Source organism: Ochotona princeps, chromosome 6 (genome assembly GCF_030435755.1).
Source record: "Ochotona princeps isolate mOchPri1 chromosome 6, mOchPri1.hap1, whole genome shotgun sequence".
NCBI lineage: Eukaryota > Metazoa > Chordata > Mammalia > Lagomorpha > Ochotonidae > Ochotona > Ochotona princeps.
The window spans coordinates 34,347,688-34,363,619 of record NC_080837.1 but is presented as its reverse complement, the minus strand read 5'-3'; the positions used below and the strand labels follow the sequence as shown (position 1 = coordinate 34,363,619).

Sequence of the window (15,932 nt, the reverse complement as noted above, 5' to 3'; positions counted from 1 at the left end):
TTAGTAGTTTTATTTGGTGTGGTTTCAGTAATTGCTAAGAGTTTTGTAGTAGCCCAGAGTCTAAGCACATAATTTGTATTTGAAAGACTATGGTATATGTTATGTGTAAATGTTTCCGTCAGTATATGTTGGACTTCTTAGAGTTTTTTTAAGTTAATTTTTTTATTTTTATATTTAGGCATCGGCTTTTCCGTGAACATTGTGTTTGTGTACAAGGAAACTATATAAAAGACTTAAATATCCTTGGAAGAGATCTTTCAAAAACAATAATAATTGACAACTCACCACAAGCCTTTGCCTATCAGGTAGGAATAGAATTGCTAAATAAACTCAGATTGGAAAAAACATAATGAAGACAAATGCTACCAAACAGAATATGCTGGGAGAACACTCAGAATTTTCAGTGATGGACTTCAGCTGACTGGGATTCATCCTCTAGAATTAGAAATGCCAAATTGGTATATTCTGTATGGAAAATCTTCTTTTATGAATGAAACAAATGAAAGAACATTCAGGTAGTAAATATGAACAGGATGGAACAGATCTCTATCAGTTTATTAGGTTTTTCTACCAGCCGTTAAATTGGTAATTTAAATATATGCATGTTTGAAATTAGCTTATCTATATTTTTCTGGTCTATTTAATCTTTTGAAGCATTTTCTTAGACTATTTTGTTGATATATTTGTATCATCAGTATTTCTTTGAAATGCAACTACAACTAAAGATGAGCCATCTTTTAGAGATATATTTTACTTTATGTCCATGTGTGAGATGATTTCTCAGAGTTGTTTCATGATAAGTTAGCAGAGTAGGACAGCTTGGAAATGGATTAGGATATAAATGAGACAAGACTGTCTCTTGACCTGTATTTCAAAATGAAAAACTGTACATGGTGCTGAAATGTGTATGGTGCTTTAGGTCTAGATTTTATTTGTGTTAAAAAAAATTTTTCCCTAGATTCAGTCATTTTAACTGTCCTCCATCTCAAACACAATGTTTAGCCTAAATTTAAAAATAAAAGTATTATTTGCTATCAAACAAACATGGTTTGCATTCCTGTTTTTAGGCTTTTCTTGAGGGAAGTAGCATTGAGTCTTGATTCAGTTTCTGCTGTGTTTCAGGTTATGCTACTTGTTAGAACAACATAGGGTATGGATAAATAAAACGTGTATGCTTTCTGCTGATGTTCTGTATAGTAATGATTTGTAAATGAAGATATGTTTTCAGCAATGTTATAATGTCTTAACCTTGATTTAATGAAGTTCTTGTTTACTTTTATGCATGCCAAGAAGCAACACTGAGAAAATTAGGCTCTGTTTTGTTTCTTGCACTATTGACTTGTCGAAGACAACTCTCGAGACATTCTCTCTTTTTTTTTTTTTTCTTTTTTCTCTTGAGACATTCTTTTTTATAAGAACTTTTAGATTAGGGTTTACTTAAAATCTATTGTATTTTCTTTGTGCTTTCCATACCAAATAAAATGTAATTAAAAGGAACATTTTAATACTCATTTATCATTTCAGCTTTCTAATGGAATCCCTATAGAAAGTTGGTTTATGGATAAAAATGACAATGAACTTCTAAAATTGATTCCATTTCTGGAGAAGCTTGTAGAACTGGTAAGTGTGTCTCACAGTTTATATTTTTGTATTGTATTTTTCTTAGCTATATTGAAAAGTCTTTTTCAATTTCTTCATTTTATGTGTATTGCTATTTTAATAGTCAATCATAGAGGGAAATGAGGGCAAGAGTTGAGAAAGGAGTATGGGCATTTCCAAACCCTGTAAATTATAATAAAATTAAGCACATCAGCGTTGAAAAGTATATAAATTTTTAAAAGTGACAATTATACTATGCTTTTTCATTCCATTCACCAATCCATCATGTTAGAAGCGACATCAATTTATTTTTCATAATTCTCATCTAGAATAGATGCTTATTTCACTAAAACTTTATTCAGGAAATTACTCTCCTACATTTATAGAATAGTCTTAGAAAGTAAATTAAATGAATGCTTTTACCTATCTTTTGGCCTCTTATAACTTAATTGTTAATCTAAAGTTAAAAGTTTAATGAAAAAATTTTTTGGTTTAAAATCTAATTGTAAATTAATTGTGTATACTCATGTTTGCTATTCCTGGAGGACTGGTTCCAGGATGTCAGAGAGATGCCAGAATCTTTGAAAGCTCACATCTCTTCATCTATTTGCACATTGTCCTGCATCCTTTATTCATGTTTAAGAGGATCTTCCACTGCTTTTCCAGTTGCATTAGCTGGAAGCTTGATCATAAGCAGGGCATCTGGGATTTGAACTTGTACCAATTATGGGATGCCAGTGTCACAAACTGCAGCTTTAACCCTATCAGTCATCATTACATTACTTATAATATGTATTACAATGTAAATATTATGTAAATAGTTGTACTGTATTGTCTGGGAGGGGGGAGAACAAAAAGTATAAATTTGGAGTACAGATGTAATTTTTACTCCACCCTGTATTTTGTATCTTTGGTTGGTTGAAATGCAGTCGAGACCATATGAATAAAAAGGGCCGACTATTTTGGGGGGGGTGTGAAGTTGCACAGTAAAGTAGTGGTATATCTTTTTCTGTAAAGTGAGAATGTTGTGAGGATTCTATTTTTGAAATTATATTTATTATTGTTGTTTTAATTATTTTTAATGTTTACATAGTTGAGAGAGGTGGTGCATGCCCATGTGGGCTTCTGATTAGGGTAGGATTGAGGTATGGAAGAAAGTTAATTTATGTGGTTTAAAAAAATTTTTTTTCCCCACACAGAATGAAGATGTCCGACCTCACATCAGAGACAGATTTCGCTTGCATGATTTGCTGCCCCCAGATTAAGTACAGAGACTTGTCAAATCACTGAAGGGGGAGAGAATGCAGGACCCTTTGGACTAAGACAAAGAAACATTGCCATTACTGTTGAAATTTTGCATTTTTGTACCCCGTCTTGCTTTTTCTTATCTTTGGTGCCCAATAATAATCAAGGGTTACAGAAAGAGACTTTATCTCAGATTGAATACATACAGTAGGTAGGCTAAAACAGAAGAGTCTTTAGAACTAGTGCAACTCCAGTGAAATTTTTTTATGTACATGACATCTGCAGTTTATAAAGAATTCTGTTTCTGCCACCAGCAGTTTGACCTGTAGTCACACAGGATTTTATGATAATAACAGAGATGAAAATGGACTTTTATTTTCTCTCTGTTTGGTGCTCTAAGTGGGTTTGTAGCCACTTTTCTGTTACTTTATGATTCTCATTTCAACAGGAATGGCCAGTAAAAGTTGTTTTATTTTTCCTGTTTAAGGTTTATAACCTTTTTACATTTTTGACCTGTATTAGATTAGAATTTCATTATGCATTCCTTTTAGTTGAGGCGCTTTATAGTTTTCTGGAAATAGTCAAGTCAGTTTTTTGGTTGTTTTTTTTTTTTATTATACATTTGAATGGCCGTTTTCCTGCTTTGTCTGCCTGCATATTGTATATTTGTTTAAAAATATTCTCTACTTTTAGTCCATGTAAGTTTCATTTAGAAAGACATTTATATTTTGTTTCTGTAATATTCTACTGTCGGTGAAATCTTTTCAAAAATCAAGAGACTGGGTAGAAAAGAATATTCAAAAGATTTAAACCATTGTGATAGTGTGTATTCCCAGATGGTAATATCTTGGCAGTGGCACACAGGCTTAATGGATAAAGGTATACCTCAGAATTCACTGTGTTCACCAATCGTTGAGGAGAATAAGTTTGGTCACCTGTTGGGCTTGATTTAGTTACCGTTGCCTTTGGTTTTCTCCAGGAATGAAGTATTCAGCACAGTGACTCAGTATTTTTAGTTCTTTTGCATGGGCTGGTAGTACCTCTGTTATGCTCTCGGTTACAATCAGTTTAAAACTGTGTAACAGTCTTGGTAACTAACAGTAGCTATGCATAATCCTGTGGCACAGTACACTCCCAAGCCACCAGTGCAGTTAATACGCTCTCATAGTGGTTTTCTATGTTATATGAAAATAGTCATCAAGCCTTGGTTCTCTAATGCAGCTCCCACAAGAGGTTGATATTTTTATAGTGGCGTGTAATCTCCTTTTCAGGAGGCTTTTTATGGAAGGTAGAATTTGTAAAAGTTAGTATGCTTTGCCTCTCAACTGCATTGACATGCCACAGGCTCAGACTGTTTTTATGTAAAGGATGTCAAAGAACGGCACTTTTTCTAAAGAGAAGTTTGATATTTTGTATGCTTGTTAAGAAAGTACAGTATTGGAAATTAAAGGTGGACAACTGATAATTGAGGAGTATGTCAGTTAATTTTTTATGTATATTACCTGTTTACTTGTACAACTGATTGTACAAATTACATGCAGCTTCATTTTCAAATGAATCCTTAAAATAAGGAAATCTTTTTAGGAAGACATTTAGTTTTTGTATTTTTGATTTTAAAGGCATGAGTTATGTCAGTTTTCAGTGTATTAATGAAGATTTTAACTTTTCATCAGGTTGAGTGTTTTCTTATCTGTTGTGTATGTAGTTAGCATATTGTGTCACTGAACTGTTTAAAAATTTAGCATGTAGAGCAAGCCTGTTTTGTGGAAATTCCTTATTCATTAAAAAAATAATCATGGCAGTTTTTCTGCAAACAAACACCCAAGCAAAACCATTTGCAATTCAGAATACTGATTTTTTTTTTTTTTTTTAAAGAAAGGTATTTTGTTTGCAGGAAAAAGTACTACAGATTCATTTTAATGAGAATCTTTGAAATGTATTTATCTTTAGGGCATCTGGGCATCTTTATGCTGTTTGTCTTCTGTCTTTCTTGAAATAAAATGTACATATGTTACCTTTTCATATGCTCTTGCTCAAAATTGTGAACCTAGATACATTTCTCCTTGCTCCCTTTATTATGTTCAAGCAGTAAAACCTTTGCAAGATCTGAACTTTCAGTATGCATCATAATTGCTGAAAGTTTTCCTTATTAGGTAAAGACAGTCTCAAAGGGCTTTCCCAAAACGAAGGGAGTTAAAAGCGCCTATGCCATTGTGCCTATGGGCACAGTTAAATAATAAAGAAATTCAATCATCATTTATCAATGGTAAGGTTGTTTTCAGTCCTGTGCTAGGGGAGTCCCCAAGTCAACCAAAAAATGAATCAAGCATAACAAGTTTCCATAAAGAAATTAAGAAAATTTTCTTGAGAGCAAATTAATATACGTATATGTGTGTATATATGTATCTAGATACATATATACACACATTTTTTTCATTACTTTATTTGGGTAATTTTGTTAATCAATAAGACAATTTAGCCAGCTTCCTTCTACCTTAATATTTTATCTTCCTAACCCTTTGGTGGTAAATGTTAAACACTTCCATTTAGTTTACTGGAGGTGTGTATTTTTTTAATTGATAGGTGCCCAAATCCCTTCAGCTCAAACAGGAAACACAAGCTGTTTTAAAAAACTGACGAACAATAAGTGCAGGAGAGATGGGTACCTTGTGAGACATAGCAAACGTGACCTGCATATATGTCGTAGCTCTGAAGTATGCATTGAGATTGTGCTATTTCCAGTGATAAAATGTCTGACTTTTACGGCATTCTTTTAAATATTTGTATCATTATTAGAGAAGATATTTTGATCAGTTGTTTTTTAATTTCATGTAATATATGTAGCCCTAATCAGATTTATATCACCATATTTCTCCTTGGGTCCCATGAGGGAAATGATGACAATTCATAACCGTAAATTGTTTTATATTAGCTAGTATGTATATTTATTTACTTGATGGCTTTATCTGTTTCCCAAAAATTTGGGATTTGTTAAAAGCATTGTGTAACTTCTATAAATGGCTATTTTCTTGTAATTGTCAGTGAAATGGATGTGTACATTGTTTTTTATATTTCTGGTTTTTTTTTTTTTTTGCGGATTAACATATGGTTTTCTTAAGAAGTTATATTTGGCCAATGACTTTTTCAGCTAAATACTACTTTCATTCAGCCTCTTAAAGAAGTTCATTTCTCAGTGTTTCTGTTAGATCACTTTGCCTGAAAAATAGACTTCATCTCATCAATGAAGAAAACATTTCATCATTTCTACAAATCTTTCGAGCGAGCACAGAATTCTTCATAAGGACCAGCTCTCTTCTACGTCTGTGTCAATCACATAAAGCTGAAATGTAAAGGACACTGAAGCCTTCATTTAACTGTACTAATACAATGGTGTTATATACTACATCTTTAGCTAGCTAAGGTTTCCTGACCTGACTTCTAAGCTGTCTTCCTAGGTATTTATTTGTTATCTCTTTTAATCTTGTGTATCTAAATTAACTTAGTTAGTAGTTACACACCGAATAACTATGCCAAGCGACTAGGAAAGAATGTTTATTTTATTTCCCCTTATAGGGGAAGAGTGGACTGGGAACAAAAATGTATGGGCCAAAAGGCCTTAGGTTGTCATTCACTTTGTTATTCCTCTCATGAGCTATTTCTTCAGTATAGTTATTTTTTCAGTGCTGATATGCTTATATCATTTATTTTTCATATCTTCCCTAAGTTAAAAGCCTGCTAGGAATTTCAGTAAAATATACTTAAAATAAGAACCACAAAACTCAGTATCTTATATTTAAATGCTGTTTAAATTATTATTGGAATCCAAGATTCACTCACTGGGATGCATTTTTATAAAATGTGTCTCTGTATCCTGAATTGCCCACAGGCAGGTAGTCTGGATGATGTAACACATTTTAAAATATTTTTTAAAAAAGAGATAAAGCAACAAGTTTATTTTATGCTAGTCAGTTGATGGATTTTCAGATCCATCATTGGTTCTCAAGCCTGACTGTCTATTAGAAATGCTCTAAGGAGTCTTTAAAATAGATTCCTGCAGCCTACCCCTAGGAACTCTTGAGAGTTCTGCATTACTTATGTTCTACTAGCCAGGTTAGGAAAAACCCTGTTTAATACGACAGTGGTTTGAGCGTAGGCAACAAAATAAGAGTATACCAGACATCTCTGTGGTGGTGGTTTTTTTTTTTTTTAATTGGGACCAGATTTAACAGAACTTATTCAAAATACATGGAGGAATAATGAAGACGATTGAGGCTACTGCTCAATACCATTTTTGTTTTTCATACTTTAGAGTTTGCATTTCTAGGACTTGGAATAGTTGATCATATACATAGCTGAAGGACATGTCCCTGAATGAGACCATTATATATATATTAACTGTAAGATATTTCACTATTTTTTTATTTTATAAATCTTTGTAGAAATAAGCAATGGAATACTACTTTCATCTTTTGAAATGGGATTTTTCAAGGCAGTGTCCTTTTGGCATTAAGGTAGGGGGGAGTTAATATTCTCTCTGCCTGTTTCCACATGAATCAATATAAAGTCATGGACATTCAAGAGTCTCAATTTTTACTTATTTACTATGCAGTATAGCCGTGAACAAGTAATGTAGATTTAGTTTTCTCATCTTCAAATGCCCTAATCACCCTACCTCACAGGGTTGTTGTGGGGATAAATAAAACTTTTATGGAAGCACTTTTCTTTGATGATATTTTATCAGCCATAAGAAACAATATAATTTCTAAGAACTTACATTTGTACAGTGCTTTTTTTTTTGTTTTGTTTACAAGTATGTTGTTTTTCCACAGTACTTTTCCTATTGACATTGATCTTCAGCACAAACCTGTAAGGAATGTAAAATGGGTTGTAGATTAGGGAAAACAGGTAAGGAAACAGCTATGATCATACGGCTTTTGTGGGAGACCCAAATTCAGTTATCTAACAGTATATCCTAGCTCCTTGGCAGTTTGGCAGTGTTACTCAGGCTTTTCTCATTATAAGGAATATGTTACAAGCTAGGCTTACAGGGAACCATTAAAACTAGAAGGAAACTTAACTACTAAATACTTATATTGCAGATAAGGAAATTATTCTAAAAAAATTCCTCTCTGAGCTTCTAAATTATTTACAAGATAATGATTTTAGAATTAACACCTTCTTGATTTCTTGAAGTATTCTGAGCAGAAGTGAAAACATGGGGGCAAGCATGTGGGGCAGAGGTAACCCATGTCAGAACTCCAGCTGGAATCCCAGCTGCTCCTCTCACATCCCGTCCCCTGCTAATGTACCTGGGCAGGCAGAAGGTGGGTCAAGTTGCTGTGCTCTTCTACCTCTCTTCATTTCAGACTGAGAAATGTCTGCAGTCAGACTCAGGAGTGACTTGCAGTATTACTGTAATACTATAGAGGCCTACTTTCCAGACATGGGCAGTAGCATGTTTTTAAAAAATGGGAAACTAGGTAATAAAGAGGTCACCCATGACTGTTGGGAATGTTTGTTGAGAATATATTAAGAAATGAACCGAATGAACTAGAGCTTTTAGTGACTACCATGTGTAAGCTTTGTTGACTAGCTAGTCCTGTGAGTGGCCTTTTTAAAGACAACAAAATGCCATTTTTATGAAATAGCAATGTGTTAGGTATCCAGACAGGATCTGAATAGCAAAAGAGCAAAATTAATACTGCCCTCAAGCTTACAATCAAACCGATAACTGAAAACACTTTTGGGAAAGGGGCTATGAATGACTGAGTGCTCACAACTAGCATTGAAATAGGGATACTTAAAATACTGCAGATTGTCTTGGTAGGTAGGAGAAATGGGACAGTAAATGATCAGACTGATAGTTTACCTTGATTGCCATATGTGAGGGTACTTGTGGAAAATGCAAGTAAAAGTTTAGTGGCAAGGATTTTTACATGAAGTTAGTTTTATAATGTTTCCCATAAACATGAAGAAATGTATTTTATGCTTGGATTTAAATTGTTTTGGACATCAAAGATCTAAATCCTGGGCCGGCGGTGTGGCCTGATGGCAAAATCCTCTTTGAATGTGCTGGGATCCCCTATGGGCGCCGATTCTAATCCAGCGGCCCCGCTTCCCATCCAGCTCCCTGCTTGTGGCCTGGGAAAGCAGTCCAGGAGGGCCCAAAGCCTTGGGACCCTGCACCTGTGTGGGAGACCTGGAGGAAGTTCTTGGCTCCTGGCTTCGGATTGGCTCAGCAGTAACTGTTGCAGTGACCCAGGGAGTGAATCAGCGAATGGAAGGTCTTCTCTGTCTCTCCTCCTCTCTGTATATCTGACTTCACAATAAAAATCTTTGAAAAAAAAAAAATCTAAATCCCATTTTATTAAATGCACCCTCCTAAAGAATTCAGTGGTTGGATGATAAGCCATTTAGAGATTATACTAATTACAAAATATTCCCTTTCTCCAAGACAAGTGGTTAACGCATTGAGTGCTAGCTTAACAATGGGTACTAGGTCTAAGGACATTACAACTTGTCCAGGTTTCTGAGTGCTTAGTGACCATGTGGATGTTAGGTACTCTAAAGGCATGTTTTCTCCATGCCAGACAGGATTGAAAAAGCACTCTTAAGATTTTGCTACCTTACTTTTTAAAAAAATATTTTTTTATTGCAAAGTCAGATATACAGAGAAGAGAGACAGAGAGGAAGATCTTCTGTCCGATGATTTATTCTCCAAGTGAGCCGCAATGGCCGGTGCTGTGCTGATCCGAAGCCAGGAACCAGGAATCTCTTCCAGGTCTCCCACGCGGGTGCAGGGTCCCAAAGCTCTGGGCTGTCCTCAACTGTTTTCCCAAGCCACAAGCAGGGAGTTGGATGGGAAGTGGAGCCGCCGGGATTAGAACCGGCGCCCGTATGGGATCCCGGCATGTTCAAGGCAAGGACTTTAGCCGCTAGGCCACGCCAGGCCCAAGATTTTGTTAACTTATAAAAGTAAGTGAAAAAATGTATAGAAAGTGAAGACAGATGATGTCATTTAGTATTAAAAAAAAAAAAAACTGGATAGGCTTTGGTTTAAATGAAAAATCCATTTAACTAGTTTTTTCTTCATCAAAACATTTGAATCAAAGATTCAGTTTGGTAATTTTACTTCTTGCAACTACCTGCTTTTCGGCTTTAACCTATTTCATCTATGAGAGGTTTGAGTCTGGTTCTTAAGGCACTGCCCTCCAAAAAGGCATGAGCTGCTCTTCATTTCTGCTACATTTACTCTGGATACCTTTAATGCCAAATTGTTCCATGAATATTTACTGACCATCTACTCTACTCCTCTACAAAACAGAATTATAACTGGTGCTTTCTGTCTGTGGGTTTCCCATCTGCAAATTCTGAATGTAAAATCTTGGAAGAAAAAAAAATAAAAATAAAAAATATTGGAAGAAGATGCATCAGTACTAAACATGTACAGACTTCTGTTGTAATTATTCCCTAAACAACAATAACAATTATTCCCATTGTATTAGGGTCTAAGCAGGTAAGAACAAAGGAAACGAGAATTGCATAGGTTTTCCATGAATGTGATGTCATTTTTTAAGGGACTTGGACACCTGCAGAGCTTGGTGTTCACAGGCAGCCCTGGAACCTCATTCCTACTGATACTGTGGGAGGACTGTACCATTACTGAGGATCACAGACTAACGTGGGACTCAGATTTGAAGGACTGAAGTTTCTAGTATACAGTTCTAGGTACCTGCTTTCTGCCTCATTGTAAAGCAGCAGCATGCACAACACTGATTCTGCTTCAAAAACCTATTTGATGCTCCTTACATAGAATGTGTGTATTTTTTCATAGCACCTTCAATTCCCACTCCCCATTTTCCATTGCTGGTGGATTAACATCTGGAAGCTGCTATTAGAACCTGTCAACAATAGTATGTGGTACAGGACAGGTGCTCAGTAACTATTAGTATTTCAAAGTTTGAGTAAAGAAAATGGATTCAGTGAGGTAGAATGGATGGTCTTAAGGGAATTGGTCAAGGCTAATTTTTAAGTCGGATTTCTCCTCAAAGTTAATCATTCGGATCCTGCTTGCTAATCAGAGCAGAACCAAGGAGTCAGTTGAAAGCGAATGTTAATGGGTAATATTACATCAACAGGGTATCTTCATCTTTACTACCTGCTAAAAGCCTACCAGGTTGGGTTGCCTTTTTGTCTGAAGACAGTCAAAATTTGGCTTTCAGCTTCACCTTTCCTGTGTTCACCTTCTTTCTGTTAGTATCTCTCAAACATCTTCAGCCAAGTTAATAGGAGTAACAGCTTTTCACTTCATAAACTGGAGAGTAACCTTGCTCTGCGATGCTGCCTTGGGGTAGCTGACTGGGACTGGCATCTTCTGAGCCACTAATTTATTATTTCCTAGTTTGCTAGTGTACTGTGGATCTACTACTACTACTTTTTTTTTTTAACTTGCCCCTTTAGGATCCCAAATCCAGCTAATACTATTTGGGGTCTATCTTTCATGAAGACAAAAGATGGCCCAATGGGTAGGTTTTCCCTGAGGGAATATTAAAAAAAATCTCTGCACAGAAATATATCTATTCAACAGTAAGTAAAGGTACCTACTATGTGCCAGTCGTAGACTTATGTACAGCACAATGTTCCCTCAGTATTTCTTCATAGTGATCACTTCATATTAGGATATGTTGACAGTTCCTTGCTAAGGCTAAAAATGGAATTTATTGAAGATACCAGAGTACCTCAAAACATTTTACAGAATTGGAAAACTAAACCTCTGCGTCTTATCCAGCAGCCTGATTGTGGCCTGGGAAAACAGCAGAGGATGGGTCAAATGCTTGGACCCTGCACCTGCGTGGGAGACCCAGAAGAGGCTCCTGGCTCCTGGCTTTGGATTGGCTCAGCTCACTAGCAGATGGAAGATTTTTCTTTGTGTTTCTCCTCTCTGTAAATCTGACTTTCCAATAAAATAAATCGTTAAAAAAAAAAATCTCAACTAGTACTGGCTTCATGAGAGGGAGCATTCCAAAAGGTAAGACTAGCTGCAAGCTGAGGAGCAGTGTGGATATCACGTCTGTGCTAGTTTGTCCAAAAAAAAAAAAAGGAAGAATTCCAATATATTACTTCTATAGCTACTAGAGGTAGCTTCAGATTTGATATGGTTTAAGCACACACACAATTTAGAGGAGCTTTCTTGAATAGAAGGCGTCAATGCAAAGAAGAGCCCTCATTATTAGTATTACAGGAATTTGCTTGACTCCTTCCCCAAGTAGGCTGTATAGGGCACAGAAATGGCTTTGGACTGCTCATCTATTCTTCCATCCTAGGGTGATTTTCAGCAAAGGAGGGACCATGGTGAACATTTCTTCCCTCACCCAAAGTGTCCAGTACTCAGTTCAGTACAATCTGATAATTTTAATGAATAATACCAGGTTTCCTGAGCTCCAGATAGTGGATCTCTAAATACATCATATTCCACAGTATTCTGAAGTTCATTTTTTTAAAATATTTATTCATTTTATTACAGCCAGATATACAGAGAGGAGGAGAGACAGAGAGGAAGATCTTCCATCCAATGATTCACTCCCCAAGTGAGCCGCAACGGGCTGACGCGTGCCAATCCGAAGCCGGGAACCTGGAACCTCTTCCGGGTCTCCCACGCGGGTGCAGGGTCCCAATGCATTGGGCCGTCCTCAACTGCTCTCCCAGGCCACAAGCAGGGAGCTGGATGGGAAGTGGAGCTGCCGGGATTAGAACCGGCGCCCATATGGGATCCCGGGGCTTTCAAGGAGAGGACTTTAGCCGCTGGGCCCTCTGAAGTTCATTTGTAAGTAGCTTGTTTTTTTTCAGCAAAACACAAAATGTTAGAGTTGGAAGGGTAGAAAATAATTTTGAAAATTTTACTGTCCCCCTTAAACATTTTTACTCTAGCTGTTCCTTAAATGGCAAGGGCCTTTAGGGTTTTTGTTCCTTGTCTAATATCTTAAGATGATCTATCTTAATCCACCACCATAATCAGTAACTCATAATTCTTCCTCTGCAGTCCAGATCTTTCTAGTTTCAAAGAGTATCAGACATTTGGATATCTCCACTAGGGTGCAGGATAGATACCACCAGGTCACTTTTCTTTTTTCTTTAGGATTTATTTACTGAGGCCAGCATGGTGTCCTGGTGGCTGAAGTCCTCACCTTGTACATGCTGGAATCTCCTTAGGGGCCAGTTCATTGTCCCGGCTGCTCCGGTTCCCATCCAGCTCCCTGCTTGTGGCCTGGGAAAGCAGTTGAGGATGGCCCAAAGCCTTGGGACCCTGCACCTGAGTGGGAGACCCAGAAGAAGCTCCTGGCTTTGGATTGGCTCAGCTCTGGCTGTAGTGACCACTTGGGGTATGAACCAGTGGAAGGAAGATCTTTCTGTCTCCTCTCTGTAGATCCAACTTTACAATAAAAAAAAAAGAAAAAAAATATTTTATTGGAAAGGAAGATTTGCAGAAAGAAAAAGAAACAGAAAGACCTTCCACCCACTGGTTCACTCACCAAATGGCCGCAACAGTCAGAGCAGAACTGATCCAAAGTCAGGAGTCAGGAACTTCTTCCAAGTCTCCCATGCAGGTGCAGGTTCCCAAAGCTTTGGGCCATCCTTGATTGCTTTCCCAGGATACAAGCAGAGAGCTGGATGGGAAGCAAAGCAATTAGGACATGAGCTGGCACCCATATGGAATCCCTGCTATTGCAAGCTGAGGATTTAGCCCTTGAACCATTGTGCCGGGCCCACCAGGTCACTTCCTAAAACACTTATTAAACATTAACTCTCTTCTAGACACTGGCACATACAAGGTACAGAACACACACAAGGACCCTCTGGAGATTGGACAAGATCATTACTGACTGTGATAAATACGATGAAAAAAACAGAATGATGAGATAAAGTGGAAATGTTCCACTGGAGGGAGATCAGGGAAGAGCTTTCCATGAAGGGCACATTCAAGCTTTGAGGAAGAACAGGAACAGGAAGTATAAGGTTTCCAAACAGGGTCAAGCTTAGTAGTTTTAGAGGAAAATAAAGGTAGGTAGAGTCATGAGGGCTTTTAGGACACAGTAAGGAGTCAGAATTCAACGACTTCTAATTAATTGCAACGGAGGGCATCACATGTCATGATTTTTCCATTTTTATTGCCTTTAAAAATCACGTATTTGGTTATTTACAAGGCAGAAGAGAGTCAGACACACATAATGGCCAGGGTTGGACTTTGGCTGAATTAGGGTTGTATGTGGCTGGAAACCAGGAACACAGTGTAGACCTCTTACAGTGCGACCAATCACTTGACCTCTTTTAGCACCTCTAGAGAACACTGTAGCAGGAAGCTGCAGTCAGAAGCCTGGGCGCTTCCACATGGGACACAGGAGTCTTAACTGTCAGGCCTAATGCCAGCTCCTGATGTGCATTTTTAAATAAGCAAACTGCCTGGTGATTATGGAGGGCAGAGAATGGAATGAGGAAAATCAGTGGGAAAGTTATAAAACAATCTAGAGATAGCTTGGATTAAGATGGTAGCAAAAGACAAGGAAAAAACTAAAGGGCTTCAAGATTGATACTGAGGGTCTGGCACAATGGCTCATCTGGCTTGTCATCCCCTTGCAAGTGCCAGGATCCCATATGGTCACCGGTTCATGTCCAGGTGCTCCACTTCCCATCCAGCTCCCTGCTTGTGCTTTGGAAAGTAGTACAGGACAGCCCAAAGCCTTGGGATCCTGCACCCGCATGGGAAACCTAGAAGAAGATCCTGGCTCCTGGTTCTGGATCAGCTCAGCTCTGGCCATTGCAGCCATTTGGGCAGTGAACCAGTCGATGGAAGATCTCTCTCTCTCTCTCTTTGTGTAACTGTAAACACCCCTTTCCAATAAGAATAAATAAATCTTAAAAAAAAAAGTCTATAGGTTGAGATGTGCCAGCTGTCACCTTAAGTTATGCTTGTGTTCTTCTCATTTAATTAATTCGTTCATAAAACATGTATCAGGCACTATGGTATATGTCCAAAATACAATTCCACAACAGACTGCCCTTGGGGAGTCACATTGCTGCCTCTCTGCTTTCTGTCTTCCTGCAGTGTCTATCCTTTATAAACAGTCCTGTAGGTCACTGCCTGTCCTTGCTGTAGAAGACCTCTTGAAAGACCTTATTTGTAGGTTCTAAAAAACACACAAGAGATGCACAGTTGTTGTCTCTAGAACCGACAGTGATGGATCACTAATACAAACTGACAGAGTGCCCATTCTCCTGGTACACTCCCCAGATGCCCCCGACAGCCCCTCAATCCAGGTCTTCCACATGGTCCGTAGGTACTCAATCCTACTTCCCAGGACCTGCATTAGCAGCAAGCTGGAGTCCCATCCGGGATGCTGGCCTGCCAGCTGCTAGGCTAAACACTGACCCCTCCGCCTTTGTATGAGGTGGATACTGTAACCTGTTATAAACATAAAAACATCTAAAACCGCTGGCCCCTTGAAGTCCTACAGGGGGCCCAGTGGCCCCTAGGGCGGGAGAGCTCAGCTCATCTGAAGCCTTTTAGGTTCAGTTTTCCTATTCATTTTACCTCCGACGGTGCCGGTCAGGTGAGGGAACCCAGAAATGCACTTGAGCAAAACTTGACCAGGGTCTTTCAGTTGGCTGTTTGCCGCGCCTGGCCTGGAGGGCCTTCCCTGCATCCTCCGGTACCTTTCTACATCTCACCTCACAATGCTGTTCTTTGCTGCAGTCATCACACCGTCTGTATTACCTGACCGAGGACCTGGCTGAGGCTGGAGCCTTAAAGCAGGAGCGCCCAAGTTGGCCTGCCAAAGCAGGACTCGCTGCGCTGGGAGCCTCGGGGAACTCCCGGGAAGCGCCAAGCCTCTTCTGTCCCTCGGTGACCAACGGGACGCCAAACAGGACTCGCAGCACCTGGGTCGGAAAGGCAACCAACGACGCTGCCGTTCCTCGGCGTCCCTTTCCCCAGCCCCTCTCCAACCCGCTCCCGACTCCATTAGCGCTGCGAGGCGTAAAGGCGGGATCGGGACCCGCGCGCGCGCTCCGCGTGGACAGAACGGCATCCAGCT

The 15,932-nt window shown here is 38.5% G+C and overlaps 1 protein-coding gene across 3 annotated transcripts in view; it reads left to right on the top strand.

The window, feature by feature from the left end:
* Positions 1 to 4,712, top strand: part of CTDSPL2 (CTD small phosphatase like 2) — a 72,130-nt gene extending 67,418 nt beyond the window's left edge. For all 3 annotated transcript variants that reach the window (XM_036495391.2, XM_004578120.3, XM_004578121.3), the window contains exons 11-13: positions 179 to 305; positions 1,525 to 1,620; positions 2,799 to 4,712. In XM_036495391.2, the coding sequence (XP_036351284.2) occupies positions 179 to 305; positions 1,525 to 1,620; positions 2,799 to 2,864 (289 nt within the window). In that variant the 3' untranslated portion in view covers positions 2,865 to 4,712. The remainder of the gene's footprint in view (positions 1 to 178; positions 306 to 1,524; positions 1,621 to 2,798) is intronic.
* The last annotated feature ends 11,220 nt before the right edge of the window (positions 4,713 to 15,932 follow it).